Source organism: Cannabis sativa, chromosome 7 (genome assembly GCF_029168945.1).
Source record: "Cannabis sativa cultivar Pink pepper isolate KNU-18-1 chromosome 7, ASM2916894v1, whole genome shotgun sequence".
In the NCBI taxonomy this organism is placed as follows: domain Eukaryota; kingdom Viridiplantae; phylum Streptophyta; class Magnoliopsida; order Rosales; family Cannabaceae; genus Cannabis; species Cannabis sativa.
Window position 1 is genome coordinate 61,322,628 of NC_083607.1, and position 13,128 is coordinate 61,335,755.

Here is a 13,128-nt window from a genome sequence, read left to right on the forward strand (position 1 = left end):
AGAAAAAGATAAAAGGATAAGTTAAAAGTGTAGAAGTAAAACAATAGCAGCGTGCGTATATACTTGTCCAAATAAAATAAAAAAATAAGGGTATATTTCACAAATTAAATAATTAGCGTTAGTTATGACATTTATTTAAAATTTTGGTCTTTCAGCGTAAATTTCTCTAATATTTATTTAAGAAGAGTCCTATAGAGATGTTCTATTACAAGAGGAAATTAGACTTTATACTCTTTTTATATTGTTCTCTTTCATTTTTACCCTATTTTTTAAAACCTATTATTTTTATCTCTTTTTCTAAACACTTTACTAATTTTACCCCTGTCATATCAATATACTCTCCATGTGACTCCTTTATATCAGGGTATTTTGGGTACAATACATATAAAAAGAGGTATGTTTAAATTAAATATAAAATTAGAAGTAGTTTTGATTAATTGATAAATAAAAGAGGTATTTCTCAATATACCCCTATTACAATGCATATTTTGTGTGTATAGATCATATTTCGTACATATAATTGGCCTAAGAATAGCCTAATTCAATCTTCATGATTAGAGTTATTCTACTTCGAGGCATAATTTTTTTTTTTTTTATGGGAGGGATAATTATTCACATTTGAAAGTTATAAATTTAAGAAAGTAATTTGATAAAATAAATTTATACTTGAAAAAAAAACAAGAAAAATTGATAAAACAAGTGGAAATGACACATTTTGTGTGTTGTTACACAATGTGTGCATATACAGACTTTTTTTTTAAAATAAAAAAACAAAAAATTTCTTAAAGAAATAACAAGTTAAAATACATGGAGAAAATAGTTTAGGTAATTACTATTACCTCTTTTAGTTAACTAGTTACCTTATATTGTATTTCCCATATTTTTTTAACTTCAGTTACCTTTTACAATATATTTTTTTTAATATTTGCAGCATAAATACTTAAATTTAACTCTTAGTTGAAGATAAATACTTAAGTTTAATTTTTTACAGTAATAATACTTAAATTATACTTCTGAGTATCTGACCGTTAAGTGTTAAGTCAATCGCCACACGACAGTCTCTAATTGATTTAAGTTATTAAATTTTTAATTTTTATTTAAAATTAATTAAAATATATCAATAAGAAAATGTCACGTGAATAATAACTTGACACTTAGCAGTCAGGTTCCTACAAAAATTTCAAAAATATAACTTAAGTACTATTATCATCAAAACTTAAATTTAAGTATTTCTCTGCAACAAGAAATTAAAATTAAGTATTTATGACGTAAATTAGTCTTTGAAAAAAACTCACAATTTTACAAATTTTTGCCCTAAAAGCCATAAAATTTCAATATCTCCATAAAACAACTTTTGAAAAATGGGCCAAAGTTTGGGACCCATTTCAAAATTTTCAAGTTTAAATGCCCAATTGTGTTCGCAAGTTTAAAGCCCCAGATGGCATTTTAGCAAAATGGGCCCAAAAAAAATCAGTAGGCCCAAACACAATGAAATCCAGGCCCAAATTCCAGGCCCAATTCCCAGAAACCCAAACAAGCACAGTTTGTCTTCACAGCTCAAATTTCAATTCCAATCTCTGATCTGAAACCAAACCTTCCGACGATATCAATGGCGAACCAAACCCTAGCTATAATCGCCATCCTTCTCCTCACCGCCGTGCCGTTCTCGGAATCAATCTCCTACACACAGTACCGTACACTCTTCTCCCTCTCCCACACGCTCTTAACTCGAGTGGCGAACCTACGCGCCGCCAGGGGCGACATATCTGGCGCGAACCGAGCCAGGACCATGGCGGCGAAATTGGAGCGAGGAATGGGCTTAGGGTTTTGGAGATTCATGTGGTCGGCCAGTTGGGATTACGTCACTAACTATGCATGGAGGGATTTGTCCTACACGGAGCTCTTCGGCGCCGTTTCCGATTCCAACGAGTTGCTAAAATGGTTGGGTGAGTTGTCTCGGGCTGAATCGGCCGGCCAACGCGCCGCCTGGATTGGACGAAATTACCAAAATGTCCTTAGGGTTTCTAGCTCGATGATCTCTAGGCTTCTCAAAGTGTTTCGTCAATCGGTACGTTGTCGTTTTGGCATTTACACTTTTTTATTTTTTTTATTTTCTGTAGTAACCTTTAATTATGGTGAATTTGATTATTACGCCTTTTGTGTAATGTTATTTTGCAGAAAAGGGTATGTTTGTAGTTTTTTTACAAAATAGTCCTTTTTTTGTGCATTATTTGGTAATTACTTTGGAAAAAGTTTGATCATGAAATATAGTAACTTTCAAGTATCGAAAATCTGTTAATTACACCTTTATGTATAGTAAATTAGTGATACCACCTAGAAAAAAGTTTGATTCTGAAAAAAAAACTAGAAGCCCATTTTGAAAGACTTCAACTTTAGTCAAAATGTGAAATACTAAAATTTACAAAATAGTCTGAGGTAATTTACTCTATGCGTGACCAGTGTAAATCTATGGCCCATAATGTGGCTAAGTGGGCTTTTTTCCATCAGAGGTTCGGCTCCGTGTCAATTTTCTCTATGCCCAATATTATATTTTGTAATGACCGCGAGGTCTAACTGTTTTTTTTGATCTAATATATGCACGCTTTTCTTAAAAAAAAAAAAAAAGACCAGTGTAAATCTATGGTTATTTTGTAACATAATAAAATGTAATTTATGGTTGTTTCTGTGAGCATATAAAATTGTTTTACTAATAATTTTTTTTGTAAAATTATTTTGGCAATACAAATTTTCATAAATGCTATTTCATGTAAAATGATGATGTTTATATTTTGGTTTTTGACTTCTAATATAATGTGACTTTAAAGGAGTAATTTTTCATATTTTTTAATAATTTGCTGAAAGGGTAAGTTTCAAATTTCCTTTATTTTTTCATTTTTTGGGCACACTATGTATACTAAATTAGTGATACTACCTAGGAAAAAGTTTGGTTTATTTTTTCTTTTTTTTAAATAAAGACTTCAACTTTAAGTATCTAAAATTATGTCATGTCATGTAAAATGATGATATTTGTGTTTGCTTGTTGATTTCCATTTTTTACATATTAAAAATTTGATTTTGGAATTGACAGGGATCATTGAGGGAAGTGGTGAAGACAGTGCAAAGAGAAGTAGTAGATGGTGGATTGTTGAGAGATTGTCTTGAATTGGGCACTAATGACTTAAAAGGTTTGATTCAAATCCTCAAAGATATGGGGTTGCAGTATGCTTCCAACACTGATCATACCAATAGTGACTTATGACATTTTGGGTCACTATTGAAAATGGTTTCACTCACATAATAACTCTTTGCATTTTCTTGAAAGTAAAGTAGTTAACTCTTCACACCAACTTCAAATTACACAACACACACACATATATGTATACACACAAGAAATGATAACTTCGATAACTTTTTCTTTGTGTCCTTTTTTTTGGGCAATGCAAAGATTTTCTTTTAATTTTGTTTTGTTTCTCTGTTTTGGCCAAATAGGATAGGCAAGTCATGAGTCATGACCCTAGTCTGTCTTGGGTATCTTGAATCAATAAGAAATACAGTGTTGGTTTGATTTATAGAAATTTATAGGGAGAAAGTATATATACAAAAGAGTTTCAATACTGCAAAATAAGAAATAGTATTGATTGAAGAAAAGAAAGAAAAGGTCAATTTGATCATTCTATTGAGCTTAAAAGTTTCACCCTTTAGGAGTAGCTCAAATGACAAAAAGTTTTGAGGTAGGATTCCCTTTCGATACCCGATTCTTCTATTACATTACGTTACATTACAGAGAAGTCCATTCTCTACATGATCAAATTCAAATTCCTATAATTTATTGGTTCTAGAATATCTTGTAGAGTTAGGCGAAGATCTTAAGTTTCATGAAACGAAATTCCACCCTTCGGTGGAATCTTGGTCATGGGTTTGGATCCTGGTAGGGGCACCGAATCGGTATTTCCTTATAGTTTAATTGAAGATCTTAGTTTCATGAAACAAAATTCCACCCTTTGGTGGAATCTTGGTCAAGGGTTCGGACCCTGGTAAGGGCACTGAACCAGTGTCCAAACCGGGGCATCCTATAGTTTTCAGTTGGATACGAAAACCAGCTAAGATAAGACAATTAATTAATATTAAAAGTTGATATGGGGGACCAGCCTAAACCAGTCAAGCTAACTCCAAATACAGCTTGGAGAGATGACATTGATAGCAACTGGTCTTGACTTGCCTATATATACACACTATTGATCATAAATATATCATGTGGATTGTATCATGTATCACTCTTTTGGTACCCTACTAGCTTTATTCTATCACTATCTAATTGCTAAAATCACATGCTTTCATTAATGCATTATTATTTATCTTTCTCTCATTATCACAAGATCTCATTAATTGGTTCAATTTTTTCTTCTCTGCTTTCAAATGTGACTATGAGCCTCTCCTTTGTAAAATCTGACCACTTTTCTTTCATTTTTTCTTGGAAATTCATGTATGTATATTTGAAGCTGAGTAGGGTGATTTCATATTTATTTACTGACCAGAGAATAATGAAGTAGTAGTTCTGTCTTTTTTTTGTTTTGAGGCTATATTATCTATTTGTATACTTATAAGATTTGGATGTGTTTTCTTTTGTATATTATGCTATGGCTTATATATTTTGTACACATTGTATATAGTTATTTTTGTATAAGTTCATAGTATCAATGTAGTGGTAAATTATAATTGGTGTAATTTAATAACAGGATTTACATATTATTATATTTTAAATTTAAATGTATAAGAGTATTGATATTAGACACCTTAATGTGTCCAACACTATATTGACCTGATGTGTTGTGAGTGGTTAATGATTTTTTGTATTATTTATATAGATCTGATATTGAATTGCACCGATAGCGGTATGTCATTTCTTGTAGTGTTTGGCACCTAAAGACAATCTTCAATGGATAGTGTATGTTTTGGATTAAATTTAGCTCAAAATATACTAATATTTGACTCAATTTTTGTATATGTGCTTCCACAAGTTGCAAATTAACTATAAAATTCAATACTATTAATGTTCATTGAAAATATACAAAATAATTAATTTTATTTATATTATTTTAATATCTTACAAATATAAAAGTACTTTTTTATTAATGAAGAGTATTAATGAGTAACAAAAAGGTAATTAAAAATGTGATATTTTTTCTCTAAAAAAAAATGTGGTATTTTTGTGTGCTAAAATTTAGTTCATGCTACCCTAAATTTGATATAATTTTTAGCTTGGGTTAAATTTAGTATACATTTTATATTACCATTGGAGTTAAATTTTAGTAAAATATTTTAAAAAAGAGCAATACATTACATTTATAGCTCTCCATGCTCTTTAATGTACCACTTAATTAGCAATTTCCAAAATTAAATGAGTAGTTTAATGAGAAATGCTAAAAGGTATCAGTGGTGTTTATGTATCATATCGTTGTTGGTGCAATTAAGTATTGAGTCTCATATAATTTAAGGTAATAACTATTATAAAATATCGCTAACTAATCGCAGGATATTACTTTTAAGTAGTGCTAGGCACCACTAATATTTATTAGCAATGATCATATAAACTTATGAGAAGAATATATTATTTATTTTTTTCGGAGAACAAACAAGAATAATTTAATCAAAATGAAGAAAAGCTTTTTTAAATTGTATTATAGACCAACTAACAACAACTTCCATAATTATTCAAAAATAAAAAAGAAAGAAATTCGAAAAGAAAAATAACAACTTCCATAAATGTGTTATTTTCTCTTCACTATTTCATTTCCCTACATCCATTTAAAATAACATATTCAATTTTTATTCCAAGAATAAATGTGTTTGAAATTTGATTGTATAAATAAGGCCAAGACAAATAAATTAAACAAAAATAAGAGTGCAAGTTAATTTGATGAATTGATAAAGTCCAATATTGTGTTAATAATCCTCATTAATAATCTTTAATAGTTTTGTGGAAAATCGATCGTGTTAATTATCTTTTCTTTAATATCATTATATATATATATATATATATATATATCAATATATATCTTCCTTTTTTCTTTTTTTGAATGAGAGAGTAAATTCAATAGTTTAAGGTGATAAAATCTTGAGTAATTATTCTATATACTATTTTTTTTTTTTTTAAAATTTACGGTTTGGATTACTTCAGCGGTTTCTATGTGGGTTGCTATACAAATTTTGGTTTCGATTTAAATTGATCTGTTAGTTTCTATAGGGGTTTCTGTGTGGAATTATGTAAAAATGTAAAAAAAAAAACCTATTTTAAAATGTAAAAATGAAAAAATTGATTTTAAAAGGTTAGGCAGATTTAGCCGCACTGATTTCATAAGGAGATGACCAAACAAAGCCTAAACCAAAACAATTACAAATTACGACTAAAAACCATAAATATCCAAACAAAATGACCAAGAAAATGACGGAAGAACACGAGGGTGCATTACCCTTGGGAGTCGGGACAAACTTGCAACCTCCCCTTTCCAATATCAATCTTCAAAGAATGCCCAAGATTGGCAAACGCCAACATGGACCCAAATGGTATGCCAAAGTCAAGATCGAGGATGAAAGACATTTTCGAGAGCAGACCCCCATCAAACACCAACCAGTTTCTGCATCATTAGCAATAGCCACACTGTCAACACCTTCAACTAGCCAAGGGTGACAGACCCACCGACAACCACCAAACTTAGCCGCCAGAAGCCCCCACAAAGACACCAAACCTGTAATAGTCAAAATCTCGTGATCTGTAAGGAAAATTGAGTATAGGCTATGTAATCTTACATCGTTAGGAATGTCAAGTGTGATGATTTTAAAACTGTGTAGGTATGAGACTACACAGTTGCAGATGGCTAAAATTGATTGATGGGTACTACGTACCTATGCCAATGAGATGCATCTTCTTTTCGGTAGCCCATTACTTGAGAACTCGAAAGTTAACCGTGCTTGATCTAGAGTAATCTCATGATGGGTGAGTTCTTAGGAAGCATGCAAGTGAGGAAAAAGTATACTGGAAAGAGTACTCGTGTTGGTTTGTAAGGCTAGTCTTCATTCCAGAAAGTAGCCAAAGTGACGTACCCGTGTATAAGAGTCGTAAATCTGTTGATGTAAATGCCCAAGGCTAGAGGCATGAACATTACAAAATTGCACAACTAGGCGGCCTTGAACCCCTCAACGACGAAAGGATCATCATCCAGCCAAGATTGCACCACTGAGGAGGGAGTCCTAAAACTATAGAATAAAGGCCTCATTGTTGGGGAGGGAAACCCAAAATTGCCAACGACATGAAGGAATCCCTACTGAAAATCCACTGGAGTTCAAAAACCCCTTCCACCAGAGAACTCACCTCTTAAGACCTAAATTGCTACCAAATAGAACTCCATGAGTGCCATCGGCTGAAAAACGGCCAGAGACACCCAAAAGCCAATAAACACCTTATTAACGACAACAAAAGCCAATAACCAACCATAATCTCGTGAGTATCTCTGTTCCACAAAGAGAACCCTTGAACGCACAATCCTAAAACCAACAAACTCCATCTCAACCCATAAAGAGTTACACCAGCCACCCTCAAGCTCTTGAAATATGACCCAACCCCATGTTCCCACCCCACGACCATAGATCTGAACCTAATAGCCCTAATCTAATGACCTAATGGCCCCCGAGTCATACGCCTCCAAATGCAAAACCACAATTCCAACTAGAGAACAAATTCACAAGATTTGAGAAACCCAAACACTGACTGGACAATACAGACAAGAACCCTAGATGTTCCAAACCAGTGCACTAAAAAACATTCCTCTAAAGAAAAAATAGACCTTTAAAGGAAAGGGAAGAAAACATGACTAATGTCGAAATAGGAAAGGAAGAAACTTACTTTCCGACTAGAGCCACATTTAAAATCAGGAACAGTCAACGAGCCCTAATCAAAATAAAAGCAGAGACGTGACAACAATATGAAAAATTTAAACCCTACATAGTTACGACTGGATATATTAATAATTTCACCATGTAATTATTTTTATAAAAAGAACAAATTTCACACTTAGACAAATGTATTAATCATTAGCTTTTACCCATTAATTATTAGACAAAGCCAAAATTGTGACATTAACATGACATGCAAGCACCGACATATATTGAATATAACAAGTCGGCAAAGACAACTTATTAGGCATATATAATTCATATAATTAATGTACACTTTTACCTTTTTTTCCTTCAACTCTCATAATAAATAATGAACATTTTTCTTCTTGAGAAATAATTAGGAATACTAAAAAATACCAGTGCTATTTAATTATTATCTTTCTAATTGTTATATTATTATGGTACAATTTAGTTTTAGATTCCATATAATTCATTTAATAATTTGAAGAGAATATTGCTAATTAATCACAAAGTGTTATTTATAGATGGTGCTAGATAAATATTGTTATTGGACAGTAGTGTTTAACACTTTCTATAGGTGTTACTTTACGATTAATTAGCGATATTTCCTAAAAGTTATTTTTTTTTAAAATTATTTGAGATCTGATATTTAATTATACTATTAACGGTATGACATCAAGGAATGTGCTAAACACTAATAATACCTTTTAGCATGTATTGTGCTAAATACTACTGATGCCTAATAATAAGAATACTTAGTAACAATACTCAAAACTAATAATAATGAAATAAAGAGTAGTATAATATCTAGCTCGAAGCTATAGCTATAGTAGTGTTGGAGCATTAATTACTAAAAAAAAGAAAAAAGAAGTAAACCCTAACCCTAACCCTAACCCTAACCCACCCATGTTACACTGCATGACTTTTTGCCTCACTAGCATTCAATTTGGTCACCTACTCACATTAATTATTTCTATATTATTTATCTCTATATTTATTATAAGATTTTATCAGATACACTATAGCCGTTGGATTTGTTTAGAGAGTTCAATCTCAACCGTTGATCATTTATTTATATAAGTTTCCCATGCATAAATAATAACTATAGATATATAATCCTTTTTCCCAAGATTATTATTTCTCTTTCAAGACCAACCTGTTTTTCTCTTGAAACTTTCTGGATTGCATTGAAAATATTAATGTGTATAGATATGTTGAGAAAGTAAACGTTTAAGCTGGCTGAAAATTTTGTCTGATCAGATTGTTCATAATAATATATTTATGTATAAATGACTGCTTTTTTGATTCCTAGGTCAACTGTGTAGTTATTACATATTTATATATATATATATATTGTATAAATATATATGTGAGATATGTAGAAGTTTTTTTTTTTTTTTTTGCTTGAATTTATATTTTAGTAAAATTTAAAATTTTATTTTTATTTTATAAAATTTGTTAGTATGGTAAAAAATATAAATCATGTACGTGGTACAGTTTTTATTTTATAATTATATATATAATATATAATAAAAATAATAATAATTTAGGAGTTCAAGTTAATACAAAAATTGTAAAGTGAAATTAGTTTTTGTGGCATGGCAATCTATATAGAGTATATTATGCGTAGCTTAAATATGATAAAAGTAATATAATTGAGATAATAAATTTTTAATTAATGTAAAATATATTATATATATATATATTTCATTAATTGATGATTTAATTTAGATTGAAAATTCGATAATCGTGTAAGAATATGCACATGCACATGCAGCATGAACATATGTATATATACATATATATATACTAGGTGATTGTTACGTGCCAAGCCACGTAGTGTTAGTTTTATTTAATATTTTAGTTTTTTATTTTAATTAATAATTAAAATAGTATAATTATTTGAACGATTTGTTTTATAAAAATAAAATATGTGTCAGTATATTTAGTAAGTAAAACATAGTTGTGTTATAATAATGTATGTTATTAATAGTAAAATGTACATTAATCTTCTAATTGAAAAAAGTTCTATTATCTCATTTCATATTTAATAATAGCTAGACAACTATATATTTATAGACTTTCACATTCTTTGCAAATTACTAATAAGCACCAATAATATTTTCATATTCTAATATTTTTCAACCTTCTCCTCTTGGTGGTAAAATTAAAAATAAAACTAAAAATAAGCACAAACATATAAGGTAAATACTAATTACAGCCCATTTCATCTTTTTTTTTTATTATTATTTTAAGCCCAAGTCCAAAAATCTCTAAGCCAACACAATCAATCTTCTTTTATATTATCTTTTCTAGATATTTTATCTATATTTTTTTTTAAAAAAATAAATAAAAAAATTATTAATATTCTCCCAAGATAGGTTTGTTAGAGAGATATGTGGCTAAGATGATTTTTTTAATTTAGAAAGAGATTATTAATATTTAAAAGATTGTTTATTTAAAAGATCGTTAAATTTAACAGAATATTCTTTTATTTTTAAGTATATTCTGTTAAACCAAGAATGTTAAACCAAGAAATACCGTTAGATAGACACTTTTAATATATAAAGATATATGCTATACAATTAATATGCAAAAAGTAAAATAAGTACGTACGTAGTTAATTGGTTTAAATTTGTTGACTATTTGCACCAATTAATTAATTGTTAGGGCTTGCATATCATAGAAATATATTTCATTAAACAAATTTTTTAATATATAAATATAGAAATTTTAGCTCATAAATATATAAAAATAACAGAATTTTTACATTTCTACAAATGTTTTTTTAACAAGAGTGTTGTTTTTCTGTTATTTTGACGTTGCTCCTATAATAAGAAAGTAATACTTTTCTATAAAAAATAACAAGTGAAAATTTGTATGTATAAAAAATCTGTAAAAATAATAAAAGAAAATCTATTTTTAAGTGTATTGTGTAAATAATTCTACTGTTAATTCTTATTGGTAGAAACCTCTTTATTTTTAGCTAGAAATTAATTCATACATTCAGTTGCAAACATGTTAGTTTTTTTATACACGTGTAAGTGATTATTTAAAAGGCTAATTATGATTTTTACTCCTAAACTTTGATATGTACCAAATCATGCTCTTAAACTTTTAAGGTCGTTAAAAATACCCCTGAACTATTGAGATTGTTAGATTTAAGGACTTTTGTATAATTTTAGTAAAAAATAGAAAATCTAACATGGACGAAAGTTCAGGGGATATAATTTAGTATGTCAAAGTTCGAGAGACATAATTTGGTAGATATCAAAGTTTAGAGAGCATGATCTAGTACACAAACAATCACGAAAATAGTAAAATTGAATGAAATTAAATTATAAAAGTCCTTAAATCTAACAACTCAATAGTTCAAGGGAATTTTTAACGCCCAAAAAAGTTCAGGGGGCATGATTTGGTACATGTTAAAGTTTAGGCGGTAAAAATACTTATTAGCCTATTTAAAATTTTATTTTCAGTATCATAAATTAAAAAATGAAAACTTACAAAAATACTAAATTTTAAGTTAACTTTTACAAAAATATTGCTACACATAATTTTTTTCAAAAATACTGTATTTATATAAAACAATAGTGGAACACAAAATAGAACAACTAAAAACACAACAGTGGAACAACTAAAAAACAACCGTAGAATAACAGTGAAAACTTAACACAGTATTTTTGAAAAAAAATTCTGCTTTACAGTAAAAAAGTAAAAATTAAAAATTTCGGTGTAAATAATCTATTAAAAAATTAGTAATTTGCGGCAAAACCCCCTCAACTATCAATTTACTTGCAAAAAACCATCCAACCTCATATTTTGGTGGAAAAACCTTCCAAAGTACTGTTTGTTTACATTTTTAAGTTAAGTCCTAATTTTGCCCACATGGCAATGACAGGTCACTAAAAAATTATCCTACGTGGTAATATTTTACAAAATAAAAATTAAAATAAAAATAAAAAATTTAAGAGTAATTTGCGGCAAAACTCTCCCAACTATCACTTTACTTGCAAAAAACCATCCAACCTTAAAGTTTTTTGGATGGTTTTTTGCAAGTGAATTGATAGTTGTGGGGGTTTTGCCGCAAATTACTCTTAAAGTTTTTATTTTAGTTTGTAAAATATGGCCACATAGGATAATTTTTTAGTGACATGTCATTGCCACGTGGGCAAAATTAGGACTTAACGAGGCTGGACAGAAGACACCTTAAAAATGTAAACGGAACAGTACTTTGGAGGGTTTTCCCACCAAAATATAAGATTGGATAATTTTTTGCAAGTAAATTGATAGTTGAGAGGGTTTTGCCGCAAATTACTCTTAAAAAATTTCATATAATAAAAAGATGAGATACTTATATTAAAATAGTTGTCATATTTAAAAAAAATTAATTACACTTTCTCTAAATACTAAAAATATAATTAAATACCCTAGTTTTGAGAACAAACATTTACTATAGTTGATCTGATACCTACCCTAGTACTTCATATATATATATATATATATATAAATATATATTTATATGTAATATTATATACTTATTAAGTAGTCTTAAGTTTGTCATAATTATAGAGCTTTTATTATATTAATAAATGTTTAACATATGATTGCGTTGCTAAATTGGTCTCATAAAATGTAATGAATATATTATATTTATATATTGCTCTTAATATTATAATAATAAATTAAAGTGATCTTATAATAAAATGCATGGATGAACACTATAATTTCCTAAAGTTGTACTCTTTCTATAACTAAATTAGCTATATAATTTGTTTATGAAAAATAATAATAATTAAATATATTTTTGAACCACAATTGCATGAACATACAAGACTATATATAATAATATATAACTATACCATGGTTATAATTTATCTATAATAATATTAATATAAATATATAATATATAATCCAATATAATATATATTCATTATAAACACTTAAATATTCATAATAATATTGATTAGAAGAAATGAAAAAAGCTAGGTTAATAATATATCCAGCATTATAATAATTTGTAAATTATTCCACAATACAAAATCTATCTATATATATATGAATATATACACAGTGGATCATCTCATGATCACATTATCTCCGCGTGAAATTAATGCAATTGAACCAACCTTTATATCTCTCAACTGTAAAAGCTATATATAATTATAATATTATATATATATATATATTTTTATATATATATAAAAGCATCCT

The 13,128-nt window shown here is 28.6% G+C and overlaps 1 protein-coding gene across 1 annotated transcript; it reads left to right on the top strand.

The window, feature by feature from the left end:
* The first annotated feature begins 1,495 nt into the window (after positions 1–1,495).
* LOC115697589 (uncharacterized) lies at positions 1,496–3,567 on the top strand. The gene is made up of 2 exons (XM_030624666.2): positions 1,496–2,068; positions 3,089–3,567. Exons 1-2 carry the CDS (start codon positions 1,610–1,612, stop codon positions 3,257–3,259), a joined length of 630 nt encoding a protein of 209 aa, XP_030480526.2. The 5' UTR covers positions 1,496–1,609; the 3' UTR covers positions 3,260–3,567.
* Positions 3,568–13,128: the final 9,561 nt, after the last annotated feature.